Raw genomic sequence first — 27504 nt, forward strand, 5'->3', positions numbered from 1 at the left:
AAAAGCAGACTAAAACAGGAGGGGAGGAGGAATGAGGTTAAGTTGATTACCAATGGCGAATGATTTCATCAGTCATGTCTATGTAATTAAGTCTCAGAAAATAATCCTAAATAATAGCTGAACACATGGAGGTTTTTGGAGGATGGCTCAGCCAGAGCAGACATGGGAGTCTGAGCCCCTTCCCCCATACCTTGCCCCTAAGCATCTCTTCATCCGTATCCTTTGTTATGTGCTCTGTGATAAGCCAGTGTTTCCCAGAGTCCCCTACATGCTCTAGCAAACTAATCAAACCCAAGGAAGGGATCGTGACACCCCAGTTTACAGAAGCATAGGTCACAACCTGGGCCTGGTGATTAGCATCTCAAGAACACCCTGGAGGACTGAGCCCTCAACCTGAGGGCAGAGTGTGTCAGAACAGAATTGAATCAGAGATGAGAAGACATCCATCTGGTGCTTGCTGCTGCAGGATTGGTTGCCCGTTGGTGGGGAGAAGTTCCTACACCTTCTGAGGTCACAGAAGTCTTCTGGGTTGACTCATGTGGCGTGAGAGCATGTGGCATACTTTTTTTTTTTTTTCTGCATAGGTGTACATGGAACAGAAAGTCTAGAGAAAGGTGTGGAAGCTGGAGAGCAACTGAGATGGGGACCTAGAGGAAGAGAGTGAGTGAGGCCTGTGGGGAAAGAGGAAGCAATTCCAGCAAGACCTGGAGATGGATGGGAGGGGCAGGATGAAGAGGGAAAAGAAAGCCTGTGAGTGGTGCTGGCCCAACACAGAGAACCAATGGAGTTGACGTCCACTGGACTCACCACCATAGGTGAAGAGTAGTGGTGAGCTATTCTTTTAATTAAAATTAATCTGAGAGAGTAAACATTTTTAATGATTGTCAACCAGACCTGCCGGGAAATTAAAATCAGAATTCACTACAAGAATCTCAAGGAAGGTCCACTGGTCATTACCGCTTTGAAAAGCTGAAGAACATGGCCTAGTGCATGCCACTCCTATTGCCGCTGAGACTGGCTGATTTAAGTTCCAGCACACGCACCAAAATGATTGACAAGACACAAAAGCTGCATTTATGTTGCTAAGAAACTATTTTTATAAAAGGTGCTCATAAAAGACAGCTTTTGGTTCATACTTCAAAATAGTACCAATGGTCCCAAATCCCTCTTTTTTTTTTTAAAGGAAAATACCTTTGAATTGTCTGTTTTCATTGGTGATCATTTAATGTTGCCATTACCTAATAAACATGCATGATTTGAATGCTCCCTCCAACTCGTGTTAACATTGAATTGCCGTTATCATGGCATTTGAAGCGATTAAGTCATGAGGGCCCTCTGCCTTCACAAAAGGATTCATTCCACGATCCCACAGTGGATTAAGCTTCCCAGGAGTGGCTTTGTTATAAAAGAGATTTCTTTCTTGCTCTCTCTTCTCTCTCTCCCTCTCTCTCTCTCTCTCTCTCTCTCTCTCTCTCTCTCTCTCTCTCTCTCTCATACATGCCCTCTTGCCATGTGATTGATGTAGTCTGCCATTCAAGGCTCAAACAGCAAGAAGGCCCTCACCAGATGCCAGCCCTTGATATTGGACTTCCAAGCCTCCTTAGAACTGTGAGAGATAAATATCTTTTCTTTATAACTTATCCCATCTTCATATTCTCTCTCTCTCTATTTTTTTTTTTTTGTTGTTGGTGGTGGAGGGGAGGGTACTGACTGATTCAGAGGCACTTATCCACTGAGCCACATCCCCAGCCCCATTTTGTTTTTTATTTAGAGACAGGGACTCACTAGTTGCTTAGCACCTCGCTTTTGCTGAGGCTGGCTTTGATCCTCCTGCCTCAACCTCCCAAGCCACTAGGATTACATGTGTGTGCCACTTCACCCAGCCATATTCTCTTAAAGCATCAGAAAATAGGCTGACATATGAAGAAAAATACATAAACATTATATATTTATATATCGAAATATGTAGTTCTTTATATTATATAAATTCTTACTTGTTAGTATTTTAAAATATATCATAAAAAGTTTTAAAAGTTAAAATATATAATAGATTTTACATATATATATATATATATATATATATATATATATATATATATATATATATGGCTTAGCACAGAAAATAGAAATTACTAACAGACTGCCAAGCCCCATCTTCCTTTAAGTCACACATGCACACATATGCAAATCTTCTTGCAAATTCAATACAATATATTACTGCTAAAATAAGAATCTGAAATGGGATTATTACAGGGCATAGAGTGAAGGACCTGGGTGTGATGGTGCACCCTGTAATCCCAGCAACTTGAGAGGCTGAGTGAGGAGGATCATAAGTTCAATACCAGCCTTGACAACTTAGCAAGACTCTGTCTCAAAACAAACAAAACAACATAAAACAAAATAAAACAAAGAAAAGAAAAAATGCTGAGAATGCAAGCTCAATGGTAGAGTGCCCTGGGCTCAAACATCAGAACCAAAAAAAAAAAAAAAGAAGGAAAGGTTTAGACTTCAGCCTTTTTCTGACTCCTTTTAAGAAAATTCCTTCCACTTCTCTAGAAATGTTATGAACACATGTCCTGAGGTGATGTCATGAACAATACCTATTTTTCATACTTATTCTCCCTATGGGTAAACCAGGCTACCCTTATATTTAAGATTGAGTTTAAAATAACAAGAACCTTAACTTTTATTATTTACATTTTAAGTAAGTTACCTTTTATAGCTTTTAGTATCTTTTTCTTCTTACTATCAAGAAAAATGTCACCAACACCATTTTCCATAGTGGGTTTTAAAATATAAAATAATAATTCCTCTATTAGTCAAGTTACTAACTCCCTTATTTGGGGATATGAGAAGAACACACGCAGTGTTTTTATTTTCTTTGACTGAAAAACAGAAGTCTGATATTTTGTAAACCTTAAAGAAGAATGTACATAATTAATTAACAAAAATGAAATGACACAAAAAGAATAAGCAAAAAAAGTAAGAAAAAAAAGGATTCTTTTAAGAAGCCTCTTTCTCCAAATTTAAATGGTTAAAAGGAGGCAGAAAATTCCCTGGGGGGTTTCAGAAGGAATACAGCTGGACTCCTTTATTAAGAGTTTGAAAATCAAAACCAAACTCAGAGCTTCGGAGAGAGGGAGATCCTTGGGCACAGGGTTCTGGTCTTAAGCATGACTAGGAAGCAAAGAGAGACCTGGGGCAGCCTATCATGCTTCAGTCAAACCCAGAGCCTTCTCCCAGCCCAGGACTTTTTCAGAGAAGAAAGCATCGTCTGGATATTCTCAGTTGTGCATGATCAAGGATTCTCTTGACTGTTATTCTTGCTTTATAATATTTACTTTGGTAGCAATTTTCTGCTTATGCACTCAGCAAAATCTTTGTTTCTTATTTCAAGTTGTCTTAATTTTTGTTGTCTAGACTACTTCTATTTTTGAGATTTCATTTTTTACCCTTTAACTAATCACATACATTTTTTTAAAAAGTTGCCTCATTGCAGCTGATGTCCAAAAGGTAAGAGTTTATATTTCTCTGAAATATCTATCTCAGGGAGATTTTGAGGTCAAAAAAACTATTTACATTTGTCATTAAGAAGTGAGATCCTTATAGAAAAAAAATTTTTGTAAATCGGCTTTTTCTGAAAATCTGGAAACATATTCATAAGCTTGAGGGATTTTTTTAGAACAGTTTTATATTAGGAAAAGTTAGTTTTTCCACATTTCAGGATTTAGTTCTACTCTTGTCACTGACCACACTCCCTAAAGGATTATAAATCTTTCAGAATGAATACCAGAAGACGGGAGCCAAAATATTCAACATACAGAGCCACAAATGTTAGCCAATTGCTATTCTTTAAATACCAGTTATGTCAGGATTTTCAAATGTTCGTCCTACTTTGTCCAGATGCCATAAACATCAAGCTGCGGAGAAATAGCGCAAATACGCTCCCTCTTCAATTAAATCTCCCCCGAGAATATAATTAGTTGCCAATACTTATTTTCACATTTTATCACGCATTGCATTTGTGAAGTTTTAAGAGCTTGAGAAAACATAGTAAAATATTACTTTACTAGCTTCTGAAGGGTTTTGAAAAATGCTTCCAATAAACTTTTCCATTTCTGAAATTAATGCAATTCTTTTGCTAGTTGTCTTCCTGCTCCTGCTTCTCCTCAGACATCCCCAGCTCCCATCTTCTGCAGAGTTCACTCACATTCCTTTCTCAGGACCAGCAGGCTTTTCTGTTCATTGTCATGAACAGGTTTCAAACATGCAGAGATTGACTGTTGCCTTCTCTCACTTAAAATCACTTTTTGAAAGATAAGATGAATTTAAGGTATTTTTCTAAACAACGTTTTTGAAAATTACTGTCAATAAGGAAGAAATAAGGTTTTACTAAGCTTATTTCAAGATGAACAACATATCAAAACCGCCACAAGTCACTTGTACTCTTTCATTCAACAAATGCGTTACAGGCCAAGCCTGATGCCAGACATACCAATAAACAAAATGAACATGGTTCTTGTCTTCACAGAGTTTATATTTGAGGGGAGAAGAAAAGATTCTAACTTTTTAAAGCCCACCTTAATAAATGAAAAGTTTTTCTTCAAGGGAGATGAGTGTGGAGCTAAGGAAGTCCAGAATACAGAAATTTAACCCAACCCAAGGCATCATGGGGAAAGACTGTCTTAGCTGTTTGGATATCAAGGGTAGGGGCAGTCCCCTGCTAGGAGGGGAGGGGACATCTGAGCAAATGGTGTGCACAAAAGCCCTTCAGTGATGTGGAGCATGGTTAAGCTAAGATTACAGAAGGCCAATGTTGCCAAGGCCTGAGTAGGAGAGTGGTATAAGATGAGATTTTTTAAAAATTAGGTGGGTATCAGTAGTTGCTTGGGCTGGGTGGAGAATGTTAATCTTTAACTCCATACTGGCTGGCATGGGCCAGTAACATTTTTAAAAAATCAGTTCAGCTACAGAGGGTCCTGGTTGGAAGATGTTAAGTGTAGACGTGTGGAGACCATTCAGATTACTGCAGAAATTGAGAGAAGAGTATAACTTGGAGTAGGAGGTTGAAGTGACTCATCAAGCACCATAAAGGAACTTTGGAAATGAAGGTTTTTATTTTTATTTTCCTTCTTTTTTTTTCTTTGCTTACAAAAGGATATTGTAAGCTAGTCATTGAAACTCTCATGGGCAGCATACCTAACACATTGCCATTCGAACTTACTGAGAGCACAGTAAGACAAGAGGGTGAGCAGAGGCATGATTGGAACCAGAATGCCCTTTGGTCTCATCCCCCACCATCTGTAATCAAGAAGCAGAGGGTGAGACCTGGCAAAGCCACACAGCCATCCTACAGCCAGCCAGCCAGCCAGCCAGCCAGCTGGCTTTGAACGTTCTCAGCATTTTTTCCTCCAAACATGCCACTCAGAGCAAGAAAAGCGAACTCCTGCCAATGACTGTTCATTAATGATGACAGACGGCCCGGTGCCCAGCACAGAGGTTGGCTTAGAGAGACTATTCTTCTCCCAGGATGAGAAATGGTAAAAGGTACTCAGATGAGTGCATATAACCATGTGAGTCTAAGTAGTAAAATACATTGCTTTGCCTTCTGTTTATTTGCAATCTATTTTATACTGACAATTCAACACTCATAAACCTAAAACTCAACAGAATCCTAAAGAAAAAGACAAAATACAGTTTCCAGAAGAAAAAAAAAGTGTGCACATGTGCATGTTCATAAAGAAAATTGACAGGTTGTCTGTCATCTTTCTTACAAGCTTGCTAAAAATTTTTGTAAGAAATGGGTAAGGAACAATGAAAGGATTCCATATACATTATTTTTCAATAACCAGGAACATGAACAGAAATTGAAAATTTACTGGAACATCCTACTGACTGCAGTGAGGAAAATCTGTAGCAAATGTAACTGTCTTCCTAAAAAAATACTCAGAAGAATGAGCTGGATAATTATGATAATTAATAAAAATGATTTAGTAAAATGGCCAGATATAAGGTTAACATTTAAAAATGAGTAACTATCCATATTCTAAGAATAATAAATGGAAATGGATACTGGTTAACAGTTCCCATGCCAGTATTAGGAAAATAACAATAATAAAAATATCTGTAAGTAAATCTTACAAGAAATGCTGTAGATCTATATGGGGAAAGGCTATGACATTTTAGCAAAGTACATAAAAAGCTAAATCAATAGTCACGCCATTTTCCTAAACAGAATAACTTGATGCTGTCAAAATTACAATTTATCCAAAAATAATTTATAAATTCATGCAAACCAACCAAAATCCCCAGGATTTTTTTTTTATTTCAGTTTTGTTTTAAACTTGATTCTCAATGAATTCTAAAAATGACCAAGATTGAAAACTAGAGAAAATTAGTTTAAAGTCTTTAACTCTCTGGTCTACCAAATATTCAAATACTAACAGCATGAAACTGGCATGGGAATCTTCAAGTAAATGAAAGCAACAGAGAAAAGCCCAGAACAAACTCTCAGGAGTGAAACTGCAGGGCTTGGTAATAGTAGCATCTGAGAACCCTGGAGGGAAAAGTGGATGAATCAATAATCTGTGCTGACACCATTCACTGTCCTTTGGGGGAGAAAAAAATAAAGTTAGATAATTTACACTATACATAAAGTGAATTCCAAATACATTCAGGATCTGAATATTTTTTTTATAAAAGCTGTATAACACTACCAGAAGGAAATGGAAAAATAGTTTTTTTCCTCTTGCTGTGGCTTCAGAACAGCTTTCCTAACTCCTACGATGCAAAATCGGTAAGCCATGAAGAAAATAGTTGATGTTTATTAATATACAAAAACTATAGATAAAAAGGCAGATCACAAACTGAGAGAAAATATCTGCAACTAATACAACAACCCAAGGGCTAATATTCACTGTTAAAAACAGTCACACAGAAAAATGGGCAAAGGATAAAATATGATGACTATTTGACGTATGAAAAAAATTTATCAACCTCACTGGCAATCAGGAATATGCAAATTCAAGACATGTTTTTCCCCCATTAGAAATGGATCATCAAAATACATAAAACATCAAAAAGATTGAAAATTAGTGAGAATTTGTAGCAAACGATTCTAATCACAGATTAGAAATCATACATCTTTGGAAAGATTTTTTTTTAAAGACTATCAATATCTAGACTCCAGACCAATTCAATCAAAATTTCTATTAATGGTATCTGGGAATAAGGGTCTTTGTTTTTACTTTTAAGAGCCCTAGCTGATTTCATTCTGTGTCCAAAGTTGAAACCTATTGATATATTACTGACATTTGTAAAGAGCTATCAAAATTTCTTTTATGTAAACCAAACTTGTTTTATTACTCTTCATTATTACCCTTTAAATGAAAAATAAATTTATAGCAAGACTTTTCAAGTTTAGTGTCCACACTTTCTTTCCTTTTTAAAAACAGCTTTATTGAGGTGTAATTGATATACAGAAAGCTGCACATGTTTAATACAATTTGATGAGTTTTGACATACGCAAACTTCTATGAACTACCACCACAATCAAGGTAATAAACACCTATCACCTAAGAAAGTTTCCTTGTACACTTTCCTTTTATGCGGTAAGAACATTTAACATGAGATCAACCCTCTTAAATTTCTTTAAGTGCATAATACGTATTGATAATTACAGGTATCGTTTTTGCACAGCAGCCCTTTACAACTAGTTCATTTTGCATAAATGAAACATCAAACCCTTTGAATAATTCCCATCAGAGTTATCAAAAATTTAAATTCATATTCTCTTTGACCCAAACAACTCTGTTTTAGAGTATTCATCTGTTATGGTTTAAATATTAGGTGTTCCCCAAAAGTTTATGTGTGAGACAATGCAAAAAAGTTCAGAAGTGAAATGCTTAGGTTATGAGAGCCTTAATCTAATCAGTGCTTTAATCCTCTGATAGGAATTAACTGGATGGTAACTGTAGGCAGGTGGGTATGGCTGGAGGAGGTGGGTCATTGGGGGCATGCCTATGGGATTTATAATTTGTGGTAAGGGGAGCTCGCTCACTCTCTGCTTCCTGCTGCCAAGTCTTGAGCCATTTTCCTCTGCCATACCTTTCCGCCATGATGCTCTGCCTCATATCTCAGGCCCAGAGGAATGAAGACAACTGTCTTTGGACTGAGACTTCTGAGGCTATGAGCCAAAAATAAACTTTCCTTCTTCTAATTGTACTTGTCAGGTCTTTTGGTCACAGTAGTGAAAAGGCTGACTAAAACACCATCCTATAGAAACTGTGTATATATTCAAAGAATATATAAAAATATTTGCTGTGGTTTTGGTTGTAGTAACAAAAATTGATTTGAGACAACTTTAAAAAGTCATCAATTGAAAAAAAAAAACAGTCATCTATAGGCCTGGGGTTGTGGCTCAGTGGTAGAGTGCTTGCCTCACATCCTTGTGTGTATGAGGCACTGGGTTTGATCCTCAGCACCACATAAAAATATAAATAAATAAATAAAGGTATTGTGTCCATTCAAAAAAAGTCATCAATAAGGCAATTGTTAAGTAAAGTAATGGTATATCCCTATAATGAAATACTATCTAGTAATTAAAAAGGACTGAAGAAGATATGAAAGATTACAAAGGCATAATACGAAATATAAAAAGCTTAATGTAGAATGAGAAATGGTATGATTCATTCAAGTGTACAAATTAGATACATCCACATATATAAACAGAAATATCTGGAAAGAGTTTTCACACTTACTCCTTTTTTTATGGCTTGAGTTTTTACAATAAGCACATACGACTGTGGTATTTATATAATATTTTAAGAGCTTGATCCAGAAGGAAGCAAGGGACTCTTCAACCAATATGTGCTTCTTCTATACCCTGCACGTCACAAAAACATCAGTAGGCCACAGCCAGACAGCCACACCCATCCAGAAAGCAAAGCTGAGACAGGAGCCACAGCCGTTGGCCAGCAAGAATCCCAAAGGCTAGTGGACCAGAAAGGGACATGGAATTTCACAATTTTCCTACAAATATGCCATTTCTAATAATGATTATAATAGACCTAAATTCAGATACAAAATGGAAGAACAATTATCCCAACTGCGGTGCCTCTTAAATCCTCAAGTCATACATTTAGGAGTTCTTCAGCATAAAAACTTCTGTAAAGGACGTGAGTATATATTTTTAAAACAAAAAGCAAAGCAATCCTGCACATCTTGAAAACTAGGAACTAGCCACTGCTACTTTCCTCCCATCTATTTAATTTTCTTAAAATATTTTTTTTTGGGGGGAAAGCACACTGAGGAATGAAAAATAAATGTGTTGCTTCGAAAACATGGGGCAACAAATTCCCCTAAAAGAGCTAATTTTTTTTTCAGATTATTACATAAAACTACATCAAAATTCTTTCCAGTCAAAAATCTTATGAATAACTAGATGGTCATGTGTATCATGTAATTATGCCCTAGCTGGGTTAGCTCATGGTAAGGGGCTCATGGATAAATACATGAAGAATAAATGAATTAGAAAATTAGTTAAAACTCCAGGGACCTCACTTGAGAGTTTTTTTGTTGGTTTTGTTTTGTTGGTTTTTTTTTTGTTGTTGTTGTTTGTTTTAATGTTGGGGATTGAACTCAGGGCCTTGGGCATGTGAAAAGACAGGAATCAACCAGTGAGCTCCTGAGCTACAAGCCCAGTTCAAAGATTTTTGATATTGTAGTTTCCAGTAGTTAAATTGATGTGGTCATATAATGCTAATTACTGGTAGTAGAAACTGTTAGGAATCAGTGGCACTGAATCACCAAACACATCTAGTTACTATGCTTTTTCTTCACATTTGTTTGTGATCGACAAGAGGCGAGGGGAGATTCAAACTCAAAAACTAAAGAAGTTATTACTAATTTATGGAGTACAAGGTCTCCTTTGGAGATGCAGAGCTTCTCTCTCATTTCCACCTTCTCCTTTGTAATAAAAATAATGGGATGAAATGATTCTTTGTGGGCGATTTCAAACATACAAATAACACACATTTTTCAAGTTAGACAAATACTTAAAATGCATTCACTTCTCACACTACAATATTTATGAAAACATGCAATGTAGACTCTACCAAGTAGAAATTTTGATAGATGATGAAACTGAAATATGATTTCTAACAGGTAATTTTTTAAAAGGTACATTTGCATTGTCACTGAGACATGTTTTTTTTTTTTAAATTAATCCTCATCAATGTAGCAACATGTGTATTAACTTAAAGGTTTCTGTGAAAAAATCATGCAAGTTTTCCTTTCTAGCTACTGGAGTTGATTTGAGTACATAAACAATGACTGCTGGTTTCCATTTTCTAAAGATCTTTTACAGCACGAATAATTCTGCACTACTGCAATTCTTCTCCATCTCTTTAAGTAAAAACCTAGCAGAAGTGCACACTCTGGTATTGCCTTCCAAAAACGAATACTGAGTCCCTTTATAAGGACGGCTCCCCATTTAGTCTCTTACTTGAATGAAGAAATGCAAACAAGAGAAAGATGGTAAGGTCCAATAGCAAGGTCTACAGGCCTCCTGGGGCCTGAATTTCTTGACAGTGGGTCAGAATAACCAGGCAACGGGCAATAAAGATAGAAGCCTGGACACAGTCCCAGCCCGCAGCCGCCTTCTGTGTGGCCTGCAGCAAAGTATGCTTCAGCTTTTCCACCAATGAAACAAGGATCAAACCTCCTGCCACTCCATACCCAAAACCCAAGTAATGGGAATGGAATTTAATTAACTGTAATTGATTGCAAAGTACATCAAATTCCTGTGATGAAAAATCATTTAACTCCCAATTACCACTTAGAAGAACTCTATAACCAGTTAAGGGTGTGTGCGCATGTGTGCCTGTGTGTGTGTGTGTTTAATCAGTTCATGTAAGATCATTAAGGAGCTGAGCCCCACAAAAGCAATCTTTAACAAATGTTTTCAAGTCTGAAAAATGTCTCGCCAAGAATCCTCTCTGTAGAGAAAAATCTAAAACATCCAGGGAAGAATCCCTAGGCACCTCTCTTGAAGCTTACAGTCTAGTGGGATTTCTGATGTGGCTGTCTTTTGGATGTCACTCTGAAGGGGAGTGCTAGACCCTAGAACTGGGGGACTGCCAGCCGCCTTCGTTTTTCATGGCCTGCAATTCTGAATTTATGGATATAAAACAGAACAGAAGAATGGCGAGCAAGCTCCCTGGCTTACTTAACAGGTGAAATAGATAGTGATTTTTTTGTTGTTGTTGTTTTTTATTTGTTTGTTGTTGTTTTTTTTAAGAGAGAGAGAGAGAGAATCTTTTTTGTAGATGGACACCACACAATGCCTTTATTTTTTATGTGGTGCTGAGAATCGAACCCGGGTCCCGCCTGTGCTAGGTGATCACTCTACCGTTGAGCCACAATCCCAGCCCAATAGTGGTATTTTATTAATTTAATCATATAGAATAAACAAATGAGGTTCCCCATTACCAACTCATCATGGGTGGAGACAGAGGATAAATGTGTGGTGGTGACCATCCTTTCTCTTGTCACTGGGCTCCTGTCCCTTTCTACCCAGATTCATTTTGCACACCACCTGCTGCTGGACACAGCCTTCTAAATCGATTCTTTCATCATCCTACCCCCACTCTGCCAGCTGGACTCTGGTCAAGATTCCAGGTGCAAAAACAGGCCTCTTGCAGGGAGAAGGGACACATGGAGAAATGGCCCTGGGATTTAACTCTGGATTGCTCCATTATTAAAGCAGCTATGCAGGAATGAGACCAGCTGCATGAAGCCCTGCAAGAGTAGGGGTGAAGAGCTCATACCTTGCTTGCTAACAGTACTCTAGCTAAGCCTGAAGCTGAAGCCAGGATAGTACAGATATGTTATCTCCAAATGACAGCCATAGACATGCCAACAGGGAAAACAAAGCACGGTTCTAGAACCAGCCTCAAAGATTCCTCCAAACTACCTAACAGTTGACCAACTGTGTTCTTGACATCACTCTTATCTCAAACTTTCTCTCTGATTTTAGGATCTGATAGCATTAAATTCCATACCCAATCTACCTTCAATCTTACATGGAAATGGAGTCTCACAGGCTTTCCACCTTTGGTCCAGTAATTTATCTTCAGTCTAAGGATATTTTGACTAATGTGCTTGAAATGTAGATCTACTTATAATTGGCATCCTTTCTACATTTTACTTCACTTTACCAAAGACTACCTACTTATATCAATTTATAATATTTGTAACTAACAAATCCACAAATTTTTTCAAACAAATATTTTTCAAATGAATGTACAAAATATCCTACAATTCTCCTCCTTTTCCACAAAGGAGATCTTCTACCTACCTTATTTAGAAATGAGTAAAATCATTGTATTTTTAAAGGGTCATAAACTTAGTGTGGAGCACAGACACGAACAAACCATCTCCTCCAATCACTGGAAATAATCAAAAGCTCAATCTTTTCCTTCCTAGACTTTTTAAAGCAGTTCTGGCCAGGGGAGAAAATAATATCTATATAAAGCTATCAAATGCACAATAAAATAGTATATCTCCAAGGAGAAAGGGAGCTGGAGCAGGAAGCGAAAAGGACACAAGACAAGTGGGGAAGGAAACCAACAGCAGAAGGAACAACACTGGCTCAGTGGCTGCAAGAACTGCTCTCAAGAAACTGAGAGTGAGGTCAGCAAAGCCTCACTTCTCAGGAACCTGGTCCTCCACTGCACCATTTGGACACAGTGTAAAAGGACAAACCTGTACTTTTTAGCAAGATATCTTGCAAGATACAAAAATGAATTTAGTAGGTCTTTTTACTCAAGGAGCAATTGATAAGAGACAACCTGAACTATCGTGATAACAGAAGGCAGAATGTAAGTCTCATAATAAGAGAGCTGAAGAAAGAGTATAGTACTTCATTTACAATTAGGGAACAGTTATCAGCTATGGGGAATAAAAGAAGCTGGAAGGTCAGTGAGCAAAACTGCAATGTCTTCACTAAATGAAAAATTAAATTGTGTCCCAAAAGCCCAGACAAAAAGAATATATGCATATATAAAACTTTTGCTAGTTGAGGTGAACATATGTCAAGGCCAAATAATTAAACATGAACTCCCTTTACTTATGTGCCAAGATCTGAGCTCATAGTGCTGGATAAATAATAAGCTGTAGTTCATTGACCTGTTTGGGTATTAATGAGCTCATCAAATTTTTTTCAACAATCACAGACACATTGCTCTGCTTGGAAAATGGTAAGTAGAAAGTCAGGTCAACATTAACATTTCTCTGCCGGTTGAAGTCTACATTGAAGCCATAATTTTATAAATTAAAATGTCATGTGTATTTATTTTGAGATTACCTAGAGACATTTAATTTTGCATTTCAGAGACTTTTAATATCCTTTGGTGTCTTCCTATAAATCATTTTACCTGTGTCAAAAGACTTGAAATCATTTGTAGATATACTTTTTCTTTTATTGGCTATGTTAAGAATATTTACCTGTGGGAACTATAAGAATTCCAAGCAATTTACTGTCTGGCCAAAAGTATCACATTTGCACATGATTTATTGATGAATAACTTGTGCAAACTTAAGTAGCACTTCATCAATAAATGTTTTCCTTAGCTGTTCTGGGACAGAAATAGTGCATCCCTTTTTGTCCCAATACCATATGGACTTATCCTAAATAGTTGAATAGCTTAAGATAGTTATTCAATAATTAGACTATTAGGAGAAACTCTCTTTACCATGGTCACTGGGTGGATATCGTCAAGGATGCTTTTTGCTCTCTCACTCTGTGCCTGCCCCATTCACTAAGGAAGAAAATTCCTTTAGCTCTTAGCACCAGGATCTGTTACACTTACTGGCAACTGGTTTGTTTTTATTTAAGGATGGTAAGTCTTTCCCTCACTATGTGAACTCACTGTATTTTCCCCCGTTTATTGGTTGCTAAAAAACTTAAAGCAAAAATTGAGGGCCACCAGGGCAAATCACACATTTTCTTTAATAATGGCCATATGCAACAGGCATAATTATGATTGCCAACAGTTACTGAAGGCTTCATGCTAAGCACTTTACATGTGTTATATTTCATTTACTATTCATAATAACCCTAACATATGAGAACTTTTATTTTTTCCATCTTCACCAATGAGGAAAATGAAGCTGAGAGAGGCTGGTCAATCCACCCAAGGCCACCAAGTCAGTAAGTGTGGCAGAATTCCAACTCAACCCATGTCTTTCCAACATCAAAGATCATGCTTCAACGTACTCCATTATTCCATCTCCTGGCCCATATTATGTGTCTGCACCTTTAAGAGTTCCCTATTACTAATGAAATAAAGACAATGGGCCAGGACTCTTCAGAAAAGCATCAAAGCTTCTTTGAATTATTATTCCAAAAGGCCATATCTGAGCCCCAATGACCCTGTCCAGCTCAAAACGCCCATCTCAGAGTAATGGTGGCAATGTTCTCTGCTGCCAAATTTTACCCCAGGTGACGTGCCCTTTAAGAGTTGAGAAGAATCATCAGTTGGGTAAAGAAAGGGAATCAAGGGAAAAAAGAAAGAGTGGGAAAAGAGAGGCACTGGGGAATTCAATTATGCTTTGTATACGTACCAATGTATCACAGTGAATCTCACTTTTATGAAATTATGTACCATCTTTTTAAAAAGGAGGGAAACCAGTAGAGTTGAGAAAAGGCATTGAGGAGGAGAGAACAGGAGAGAAAAAGGGAAAGCACTAGGAAATGGTTTTGATCCAATTATGTTATGTGCATGTACGAATATGTCACAATGAATCCCACTATTATGTACAATTGTAGTGCACCAACAAAAACATTTAAAAGAAGGGTTGAGAAGAGACAATCATGGAAAGTTCTGTGGCTCAGTCAATGATCAGAGGCACTGGAGTGAATGTCCTGAGGCTGGGCATTGCTACCCTGCAGGTTGGATTGGGCAACTGTTCAATTGTATGGTTTATGTACAAAGATGCCTGTAAAATGATGTGTAGAAGCATGTGGTGAATCTAGTGGGGCTTTTGCCTAGTATTTTCAAATTTCCAACAGACACAAATGTTCAAGATTTAGGAAGGAAAAAATAAGAATTCCTGGAAACTCTTAGGAATTCTCGAAAATACAAGTTATTCCATTTTTTCCTAATATATTACTTACATGTTTTTAGCTAATCATGAGTGACCATAATAATAGTGAATTATTTCCATAATAATAAATAGTGAAACATTTTTAGTGGTAGATGCCAAAAATTTTAAGTGGTTTTATTTAAATATATATATATATATATATATATATAAAATAAAACAGAATTTATTATTATTATTATGAAGCAGTATAATGTATTAATCAGCTTCTGTTACTATAAGAAATACCTGAGATAATCAACTTATAAAGAGAAAAGGTTATTCTGGCTCACAGTTTCAATGGCTTCAGTCCATGGTTAGTTGGCCCCATTCTTTTGAGCCTGGGGCAGTGCATCATGGGCAGGAGCATGTAGTAGAACAAAACCACTCACCTCATGGCTGCAGAGCAAGAGAGAGAAAAAGAGACCAGGGCCTCACAATTCTCTTTGAGGTCGTGCTCACTGGCAACCTCCTGACAGAATCTACCTCTTAAGCGTTTTACCATTTCCCTATAGCTCCTAGCTGGGGACTCAGCCTTTTAAAACATGGCCCCTTGGGGAACATTCCAGATGCAAAGCATAGAATCATGTGACACAATTTCATATTATAATAATATGCAAAAATGACCTCCACCTAATAAAGGTATTTGATAATAGAAAACACTAAAGAAGGGGAGAATTAACACAAAATAAATTCCATGTAAAAACCATCTTAAAAATTGAAAGATGATAAATATATTAATATTTATAAAATGTTATTCTTTAAATAAAATTATGAAACATTAATCCTCCCATTCAATAGTCTTGATTTTTGTTTCATAATAGTCTATAGACTAAAAAAAAAAAGATATTTCAAGCTGGGGTTATCTGGGGTTATTGCTCAGTGATAAAGCACTTACCTAGCATGTACCAGGCCCTAGATTTGATCCCCAGCACTCCCCCAACACGCACACACACACCCACAAAAAAAAATACATATATATACACACATATGTATCAAGTGATCATTACTTGATGCTTACATCCTTTTTTATATATAAAAAAACATTTTAATGTTTTATTTTAATTAATAAATAGTTGTATGTATTAAACATTCATGAGGTACAATTCGATGTTTTCTTAATTCTATATTGTGGAATAATTAGATCAAGCAATTAACAAATATACCACCTCATATACTTGTCATTTTCGTAGTAAAAATATTTAAAATCTATTTTTTTAGCAATTTTGAAATATACAAAGGCTGGGCACAGTGGTATATGCCTGTAATCCCAGCAATTTAGGGGGCTGAAGCAGGAGGATCTCAAGTTCAAACCCAGCCTCGGCAATTTATCCAGACCCTGAAAAGGGCTGGGATGTATCTCAATGGTGAAGTATCTCTGAGTTCAATTCCCAATACCAAAAACAAAACAACAAATAAAAAGGAAAATGAAAGCATTATTATGTAGCATAGTTACCATTCTGTTTAATAGAATATTAAAGCTCCTATCCAACTGAAAATCTGTACCCTCTAATCAAGGTCTTCCCTTTTCCCACCCACCCCCTCACCTGGCCTCTGTAATCACCATCCTACTCTCTACTTTCATGAGTTCAATTATTTTAGATTCCAACATGAGACCATGCCATCTTTGTCCTTCTGTGTCTGACTTATTTCATTTAGCATAATATCCTCCAGGTTCATCCATGTTGTCACATGACAGCATTTCCTCCTTTATAAAGACTGAATGGTATTCATTCCACTGTCTGTGTTTACATTTTCTTTAGGTTGCCTCCACATGTAGGTATTATGAACAGTACTGTAGTGAATGTGAGAGTGCAGATATTTCTTCAACATAACTGATTTCATTTCCTTTGGATAAATACCCAATAGTGGAATTACCATACCATAATTCTATTTTTAGTTTTCATATTTTTTCATAGTAACTATATTAATGCACATGTTCACTAACAGTGCACAGGGGGTATCTTCTCTCTACACCCTCAGCAGCAATTATTATATTTCAACTTTTTAAATTATAGCCCTTCTAACAGGTGGGAGGGAATATCTTATTGTGGTTTTAATGTTCATCACCCCTGATGATTAGTAATGATAAGCATTTTTTCATATATCTATTGACTATTCCTATGCCTTCTTTTGAGAAATATCTATATAGGTCTACCCATTTTTAAATTGGATTCTTGAAATCATATTCAAGAAATCTTGGCCCAGACCATTTTCTGGACCACTTCTACTATCTTTTCTAATAGTTTTACAGTTTCAAGACTTACATTTAAATATTTAATCCATTTTAGTTGATTTTTGTATATAAGATAGAGTTTAATTTCATTCTTCTACATGTGCATGTCCAGTTTTCCCAGCACCAGTTATGAAAGAGACTATCTTTTCTCTATTGTGTGTTTTTAACATCTTTATCAAAAATCAGTTGACCAATATGCTCAGGTTTATTTCTGGGCTCTCTTTCCTGTTCCATTGGTCAGTGTGTCTGTTTCTATGCTAATATCTTGGTATTTTGATTACTATAGCTTTATAATAGATTTTGAAGTCTGTCATAAACATGAAAATATTCTATCTGTTTGCTTTGATTTTGATTGAGCCATTGAAATCTGCATTGCTTTTGCTAATTTATGTTACTCATTTCTTAGTAGAGTATACCACAACATACACATCTTCTCTTTGTATTTCTTCTGTTAAATTACTCAGAACAAAATATGTAATACATACACATGTATCTGTACATAGACATATATAAAACATGCAAGTATTCAAACACTGAAAAATGACAGCCAACGTTACTGGGTATGTTCAAACAAAGTGACATTCAGACCTCCAAGCAAGATTAATAAGGCTGCATAGAATCACAGGTTGAAATTGGAAACATAGGTTCCAATGTCACATGTGAGGACTTATTTTGCTTCTAAAATTTCTTATTCTTGGAACACCACTTATAGGATTTATATTAAATACACTATGTATAGAGGCTTACTAATACTCATTTTCACAGGGAAGACTCACATTAGCAGCAGACACACATTTGGAGCATGAGAATAGCCACCAGCAACAGTGGCTGATTAGATTATGACACCTTTCCTCACACTTACTCCTGCCCCAGTGTCTGAAAATGCTTACCATCCATCAACTTTGTCTCCACCATTAGCATTTTCTATTCTTGTTTTCCACGGGGTCTGTGGATTTCTTAGAGCTAGTTATGTCCTTATAATAATTATTAAACTTGAATTCTCAAAGGAGAATCAGAATAATTTTTTACCATTTTCCCAATTTCCTTACTAATTTTTCTTGGGATTCAAGATTCAGGAAAAACAGTGTTTTCTGAGAAATGCTGGGAATTCCAGTTAAAGCCAAGTCCCTCAGAGGGAAGGAATGTATTGTTTTTGTGGCAGAAGCTTCTTCTGTTCTCTTATGTATGCCTATAATACTGCGTCCATGCAAAGGGTCTTTGTCAATTTCATAAAAATGTACACAAGGCTATTTTATATGCCACCTTGAAATCACCTCAAAGCCTGGAAAAGTATCCTTTTGCAGCCTAACAGGCACATAAATACCTTTAAGTATGCAAAGCTTCTGGAAAATGCCTTTGGCTGATTTGACCAAAGATGTGTAAAAGCAGAAAAAAACATGAGGTGAGTTGAAATGTTTTTTTTCCACGAGTACTTCTGGACGCCAGCTTTAGACGAGGCCTAGATAGAATCAATATCTGCTATTCAAAGTCAGAAATGAATACTAATCTAGTTTTGTCAAGCCACTACCATCCATTCAAGAACTTAATTTATATTACGTGGGCCAGCTGTCATGTAAAATATTTTCATATATCACCTGACTTAAGAGAGAAATGGAAGTAGGCCAATACCTATTTTTATCACCTACAATGTATCAGACAGCATGATCCATATTTCAAATGTGTTTTCAATTCTACAATACAGGTTTCATTCCCTTAATTCCATGGTTTAAGAAAATTAAGACTCAAAATCATAACTTTTCAACAGCCACCCTTCTAATCACTGAAACAGCTTAAAATTTAAACTCAATCCAGCTTTGAAAATCCGTGCTCTTTCTATCCCCCTCACACTGCAAATCATAAAATGGCGGCAGATCACAATCTTGTATGTGCCATGCCTATCCCTTACTCCTCAACCAGGAGAGAAAACTGGCACCAGGCAACCTGACTGCTCCCTAAGGACTGATCTTGAAACCTCGGGGTAATAAGACCTTCTCCTATGCACACTTAAATAACAACATGGGTAGTTTCTTATTTGAAAAAAACATAAAATAAACTTAGATGCAGATCATATATTTTGGTGACAGTATTTAAAATGAACTTTGTAAACACAGTACAAAAAAAAAAAGTATTTCTTACCTTTAAATATTTCACCAGCTTCTGAATTTGCCAATATTCCGAAGGCAAATCTGCATTTGCTTCCTGACGATGATCAGGTTGTCCTTCATCTTCTTCACTTTCCGAGGAGCTCTCACTAATAGTTTCTTCAATCTTATCGACAGTCTTACTAAGAACAACAAAAAATCCATACATATAAGCCAGAACATAAACTTGGTTAAAATGATAACATTTTAGGAACATGCATATAAGTAATAGATGTACCAATATCTTCTGTGATTTCTTAGAAAGGAGGAAGGTTTCTCCACTCAAATTTGAAAAGGTCAACACCAGTGAATCATGTTGTTATGTATATATAACAAACTACCTACAGCGATCATGCAAAAAAGCTATACAAAGAGATGCACCCAAAAATATTACAGGCAATCCTGTGAATGATTGTTCATAGAAACTTTATTTTTAATAGCTCAAAACTAAAAACAACAAAAATATCCTTCAACAGGTGAATTATTACAATTTCAAAGTCAACCTCCGCAACTTAGCAAGGCCATAAGTAACTTAGGGACCTTATCTCAAAAAAAGGCTGGGAATATGGCTTAGTGGTTATGCACCCTGGGTTTAATCCCTAGTACCTTCCCCCGCAAAAAAAAAAGCCTTTAATTATCATGTTAACTAGCCCAGTATGTGAGGGTGGCTTTAAAGAGCTGGTCTTGCCATCAGAAACATACTGAAGCTGTACTTTTCCATGTGAAAGAGATGGTCTTGTCTTTTCAAGTCTTCCATGTTTTTCCTCTTGGCTGTCTTTTGCTGAACTTTTATGTCTGAAAAAAAAAAGAGCTTTATTACTTTATGCTAACAAATAAGAAATAAAAGTTGCAAGAATCATATAGCAATGATCCATCATTTTCACGCACCAAATGATGGGTGTTCCTGAGACAGAGAATGATTTCCAACCTCACCTGACGTCCCGTTTGCTTTTCAAACAGAGCCATTTTATATACTGAAGAAACTTTCGGTCCAGTACTTCTTTATACTATAACGGATCTTCACACTAGGTTGCTATCATTGTGTAAATCCTCCAACCCTTGCCTTTTATAGGTACTTACTGCTCTCAATTAGAGTTGCCTGTGGATTCTTATTTTTCTCCTCCTAATGCTATAACAGAGACTGCACCTGGTTTTCCGGGTATTCCCAAGTTTAGCACACTCCTTAACACAAACTCTGTTTCTCACTAAATACTTCAGTAAATACATAACTGAAAGAATAAGCACATGATAAAAGTAGCAATGGAAAACTCACTTTCCAGTTAACAGAATTACCTATACATTTTTTTCATTCTCAAACTTACTCTTTCAAGTGGAAACACAAATTCAACAAAATTGATGAGAATCAGATGAACAAATATATCTCCTCTTTCCATAGGGCTTATCCTTCCCAATAGTTATGGATTTTCTTCCAAAAAGAATCACCCTGTGGTTGTAAGGATCCCTACCAGTCGGGGTACTAGTGTGACCAACCAGGAGCCAGTTCTTAATCATGTGACAACATGGAACATTAAATATAGACTAACATTTGTAAGCTATTGGTTAAATTTAAAATGTGCTTGCTATAGTTTGGACCTTACATGTTCTCCAAAGTCTCATGTGTTTAAAAGATTGGTCCCTAAGGCATCCTATTGGAAGGTTGTAGAATCTTGAAGAGGTGGGGCCTAATGGGAGGTCTGTAGGTCACTGGGAACACATCCTCATAGTGGATTATAAAAATTCAGTCACCTTCTCTTTCTCTCTTTTGCTTCCTGGCCATGAAGTAAGTGATTTTTGTTCTACAACTTGCTCCCCTCATCAATGACATCTGACACCTCCACTTGAGGCCTAAAAGCTTTTGTTTTACTGATCATGAACTGAAACCTCTAAAATCATGAGTCAAAACAAACTTTTCTCTTCCTAGTTATTATATCAGGCATTTTGTTAAAGTGAGAGAAACCTGACTGACACAGTGCTTTTGACTGTCTCAGCATTTAAGAAGCACTAGCTCTTTGGCACCTATTTATAAGAGGTCCCAAATGAAACTAATTTTATTTATTTCATTAATTCATCAATACAGTGTCAACTTTACATAGGCCTGTTAATATTTTTGAGACTCTAGTCTTTTTATAAGATGAGAATTATTTATAGAAAAGACCTTAGTCATCCTGAAGGTTTCTCTACTTAAACCCCATATTAGTTTAATCATTTCGAAATTTCCTAACACATATGTATTCACTATGTTTATATTTTCTATGTTATTTCTCCACATATTTTATCTTCATGGTGATTTGTCCCAACTCACTATCTACATGAACACGGACTATGTTCTTCCCATCCATTCACAATGCTCCAACCATGAACACTGTAGCTATCAAATCTTTGCACTCGGAATAGAGAGAGGAGCAGAAAGGAATCAACTTGTATCATAGAAGGATGTAAAAGTATCTCTTTGTATTTTTGTACCAAGAAACAAAGTTCTGAAGAAACTAGATAAATAAGTGGTGACTAAAGAAGTATGAGAAAACTCATCATACAAATGTCTACATACATTTTAAAATCAACTTTGGTTCTCCAATTTAAGCTTGGCTCCAATCTCTTGGCCATATGAGTCTTCACAAAACTGATTTCATTCTTCTTTGGTCTGTCTGAACTAGTGATAACTTTGCCAGAGACAGCTTCTTTTTCCTTGATCTGTTTTTCCTCAATAGGATTTTTTTGTTTTTCATTGAATGTAAATTCCTTTATAAAAAAATTAAAAATAACTTTTACAATTACATCACTTCTGAAATACTTAGCACCATCTGAAGATTAACCCTGGTGATAAATCCTAGAAAGGAATTTTCAGATGCAAATTCACAACCAAGGCCCCTATTGGAGCTAGGTAGACAGTGATGTGTAGTTTTTAAACTTGCACTTCTGCTGCAGCACATACAGATACAATAGCAGGATTGGATCAACATATTCCTCCCATCTCTAGAAAAAAATAAATTCAATCCTTATATGATTGGCATGTGTCATATGTGAATTGCTTAAACCAAGAGTGAAGAGAATATCTTTATTTTTTCAGTACTAGGAATTGAACCCAAGGGGTGCTCTACCACTGAGCTACATTTAAAACCCTCTTTATTTTTTAATTGGAGTTGAGGTTGGCCTTGAACTTGAGATCCTTTTGCCTCAGCTTCTGGAGTAGCTGAAACTAGAGTCACCACCATGCCCAGCTCAAAGGAAGCATCATACAGAAGAAAAGGCATAAGAATTTTAAGAGAATTCTCATGAGAAATGATGAAAGTCAAAAGACAGTGATATCCTCAAAGTACTAGAAATAAAAGAGAAACAACAACAACAACAAAACTGTCAACCCTAAAGATTCTACTTTGAGTCAAAAAGATTTTTTTTTTTGAAAAATGAAATCAAAATAAAGACTTTCACGGAAAAACAAAAACAGAAAATTCTGAAGACTTGTGCTACAAATCTACACATTTCTTTGTAGAGACCCATGTTTTCATCAAATCAGACAGAAACAAAGAAATGAAAAGTTTCAGAAACAGCAAAAAGACATACAAAAGGCTTGTGTGTAATTTTTAATCATTATTAATTGACTATTAAAGTCAAAATAACAATGTTTTGAGAGGTTTACAGCAGATTAAAAAAATGTACAACAATAACATAGAGGATGAGGGAAGCTTTCAAGGAACACTACTCTAAGTTTCTTAAACTATTTTAAATCATATAATATTACTTAAAAACAAACATGAAGGGGCTGGGGTTGTGGCTCAGCAGAAGAACGCTCGCCTCCCACATGTGAGGCCCTAGGTTCGATCCTCAGCACCACATAAAAATAAATAAATAAATAAATAAATAAATAAATAAATAAATGTGTTGTGTCCAACTAAAAAAAATAAATAAATACTTAAAAAAACAAACAAACATGAAAATTAAAGATATATATTTTATAGACCCTAGGGCAGCTATTTAGAAACTTTCAAAAAGAAATATAACTGATAAGTGAATAGCATAAAGAAATGGAGTCATTTTCTGAAGCTAAACTAATTGAAAAGAGGCAGAAAAAAAGGAAAAGGAACAAGAACAGATGGGACAAAGAAAACAATTAACAAAAAAGGTAAATTTATATTCAACTGCATCAGCAGTTATATCAATTTAATCTGATTTGAAAACCTCAATGAAAACAGAAATCATCCAATTGAACAAAAAAGAAAACTCAACTATTTGTGTTCTGAATGAACTATATATAAAGGTATAAAATCATTAAACAAAAGGCTAGTGAAAATAGTTCCTGCAAACAGTAATCAAAAGGCAGACAGGACAGACTGCTGGAGGAGGAAGGCAGAAGTGAACCAGGCAGTGAGTGCCAATCTCTTCACATCACTGAGAGGAAGAAGCGAATAAATGCAGAATTGAGAGGTGGGTAACTACATTAATGCTCTAAGACCTTATACTACTTAGTCTGAGACCTGGAAAGACTGGAAGATAGGTTACCAGGGTAGAAATCAAACTCAAGAGTACCCTAACCCAAACCTGTGGATTGGGGGCAGGGCATCAGAAAGAGAAAGCGAGAGGGGGTCACGGACATTCTCTTAAGCTTACTCACTTAAAAAAGATAAACTTTAAAGTGCAGACATTTCCTAATAGTGCAAACTACTTAAAACCAAATCTTGAAAAGAAATCTGAACAGGGCTCCTAACCATCTTGTGGAGTCCATAGCAGACCAGTTCGTCAGTCACCCTCTTAAATCAACATGGTGTCTTTCCACACCTAGACAGCCCAAATTAAACCAGAGGGGAGCCCCTGCAGTGGACTCTCAAAATAATCCAGCCAGAAGAAACTTCTAGAAGGCCCACTACTAACATAAATCTCAGAAACCCTCCTTCTCCCTCCTCCTTCTCCACAAATAAGGAAAACAGAGTGGGCTGGGCCAAGGGAAGTGCAGGTCCAGCTCCATACAGACTCAATGACCCAGGTATGGGGGTTTGGAAACCTCTGCATAGGCTCCCTTGACTCATGCCACAATGAAGCAGCTCTGGCCTGAACAAAGGAAAGTTGATTCACCAGGCACCACTAACTAGCACTGGGGTGAGTCCCCATGGGAAGCCTAGGGACAGTCCCCAGGATGAAACCACCATACCAGAAGGAAGCTGTCTGAAAATCCAGGGACATACAGACCCAGCAGGAAATTGCCAGAGGCTCTGCAGCAGAAAGGGCTGGATACCAGCCTTAATGGGGGACAGGGCACTGTTTGGATACTTGTAGGACCTTGCACCAGACTAATAAAGGTGAGGGAATCAATGCCTACTAATCATAACCTGGGGCAGTGGAAACTAGAGTCCAGATGAATTGCCAGAGACCCATCACTAAAGCACCTCAGAGAGAAGAAGCAGCAGGGAAAATACTACTATACCACAGAACACCTGTGGAAAACCCTCAACCAGTGTTTCAGTTCACGAAGACAGCTATCAGGATCTTCAGTACCGAGAAAAGATTCCAGCAGAGGGGAACAGGTACACAAGTGACCCATACCAGTGACCCACAGCAAATATAGGGACACACTAGAGCCGGCATCCTGAACTTCTGCAGCATTAGAATCAGGCAACTCACAACACTGCTCCCTCTGAGACTAAAAACAACTCTAATATCAACTTTGGTCATATAAATAACTCCCTTGGTTTGAATGATAATTGTTAATCCAATAGCCAACATTATACCTCCAACCCATTTGGATATATTTCATCTTATTGTTTAAAGCATTAACTGGAATCAAGCTTCCTATCTTTGTTTTCCTAGCTCTAGTTTATATTTGTTTCTCATACCACCTACTTATCCTCTTGCACTATCCACTACTACCTCAAATAACACCAGTTCATAAATTAAGCTTTTATAGCCTCTCTCTGCCTCTCCCTCTCTCATTCACTCTATTTTTCTATTCTTCTTTATCCCTCCAACATTTGCACAAGTTTTCTTCCTCCTTTTAACTTGCTTAAGGTTATAGTTAATTTATTAAATTTTTTGGCCTGTTCATAAAATTTATTACAGGTTTATATCTGAATTTGAGGAACCACAGAGAACAATTACAACCAATTTTGTTTTTAAAAGGTTCCGTAGTATGAGACTTGACTCAGAAGTGATTATAGTAAATAGGGCTCAGTGGTATCTCTTAAAGTGGAGCTAATATTGGGATAAGCAGAGGTCACACATTAAATTAAAATATCATAATCTCGATATCTACCCAACTGAGGGTCCTTAACTCATACTGTATTCCTTCACTTAAAAAAGAAGTTACAACTATTACTGATAGACATACAAACAATATGAAAAAGCAAGGGAACCACCCCAAACAACCCATAATACTTCAACAACAGACTTCACTGACATCACAGTAGAGGAAATGTCACAGATGGAATTTAGAAAATTCATAGTTAAATCTAGGCGAACCTGCGACCCACGGGAGGGTCAGGTCCAGCAACCAGCGGAGTCATAGAACAGCTACACACGCCTGCAGGGAACGTGGACAGGACCCACCAGTAGGACAGGGCCGGCGGCCTGCTGAGGGGCAGGCCCGTCCCCTCCCCCAGTGTCTGCAAGGTAGGCGGGACTGTGACCACCGGCAGATCAGGCCGAGCGGCCTGCTGAGGGGCGGAACCGGCCCCCCCCAGTGCCTGCAAGCTAGGCGAACCTGCGACCCATCGGAAGGTTAGGCCCAGCAACCTGCGGAGTGACAGAGGTACCCCTCGCACCTGCTGGGTAGGCGGACCTTTGACCGACCAGCAGAGCAGACCTAGGGCCTGCCAGCATGGTAGACGGATCACAACAATTGGAGGAGGATCACAGCCATTACCTGCCCTGCAAGGGTGTTTTTGCAACTATACAAAAGCAACATAAATAAATAGAGGGAAAATTTCAAAAACACAACAGTTTCACCAAGCAGAAAGAAACGCCAGCAGTATGAAAAGACAAGGAAAGAAAGGACCACAGGCAATGCAGGTCAACTCAACTTTAGAACAGGTAATAGGTGCAACAGATGGAATGTCAGATAGAGAGGTCAGGATATACATGCTTCAGATGATCTGGAGTCTCAAGGAAGACATGAGACAGCAAAATCAGACAATGAAAGATCACATAGACAAACAAATCCAGGAAGTAAAAGATCAATTTCACAGGGAGATAGAGGTAATAAAAAACAAACAAATAGAAATCCTAGAAATGGAGGAAACAATAAACCAACTTAAAAACTCAATTGAGAATACTACCAGCAGAGTAGATCACTTAGAAGAGAGAACATCAGACAATGAAGACAAAGTATTTCAACTGGAAAAGAACATAGACAGCTCAGCAAGTCTGCTAAGAAACCATGAGCAGAATATCCAAGAATTATGGGACAACATCAAAAGACCAAATTTAAGAGTCACTGGGATACAGGAAGGCACAGAGCTCCATACCAAAGGAATAAACAGTCTATTCAGTGAAATAATACGAGAAAACTTCCCAGACTTGAAGAATGAGACAGAATCCCAAATCCTAGAAGCCTACAGGACGCCGAATGTGCAAAATCATAAGAGATCCACACCTAGACACATTATAATGAAGATGTCCAACATACAGAATAAGGAGAGAATTTTAAAAGCTGCAAGAGAAAGAAAGCAGATTACATTTATGGGTAAACCAATCAGGATAACAGCTGATCTCTCAACACAGACTCTGAAAGCTAGAAGATCCTGGAATAACATATTTCAAACACTGAAAGAAAATGGGTTCCAATCAAGAATTGTGTATCCGGCGAAATTAAGCTTCAGGATAGAAGATGAAATTAAAACCTTCCACGATAAACAAAAGTTAAAAGAATTCGCAGCTAGAAAACCATCTCTTCAAAAAATCCTTGGCAAAACACTACAGGAAGAGGAAATGGAAAATAACATTGATAACCAACAATGGGAGGTAGGACAGTAAAGGGGGGAAAGTAGTCAAAGAGGA

General features: G+C 37.0%; 1 protein-coding gene across 1 annotated transcript in view; it reads right to left on the bottom strand.

Moving 5' to 3' along the window:
- The window catches only part of Odad2 (outer dynein arm docking complex subunit 2), a 164664-nt gene that overhangs the window by 114710 nt on the left and 22450 nt on the right, over positions 1-27504 (bottom strand). Inside the window, exons 7-9 of the mRNA XM_026410610.2 lie at positions 22070-22260; positions 20224-20316; positions 19517-19664 (exon numbers count right to left, since the gene is read on the bottom strand). Coding sequence (XP_026266395.2) covers positions 19517-19664; positions 20224-20316; positions 22070-22260 — 432 coding nt within the window. The remainder of the gene's footprint in view (positions 1-19516; positions 19665-20223; positions 20317-22069; positions 22261-27504) is intronic.

Source organism: Urocitellus parryii, chromosome 9 (genome assembly GCF_045843805.1).
Source record: "Urocitellus parryii isolate mUroPar1 chromosome 9, mUroPar1.hap1, whole genome shotgun sequence".
Classification (NCBI taxonomy): domain Eukaryota; kingdom Metazoa; phylum Chordata; class Mammalia; order Rodentia; family Sciuridae; genus Urocitellus; species Urocitellus parryii.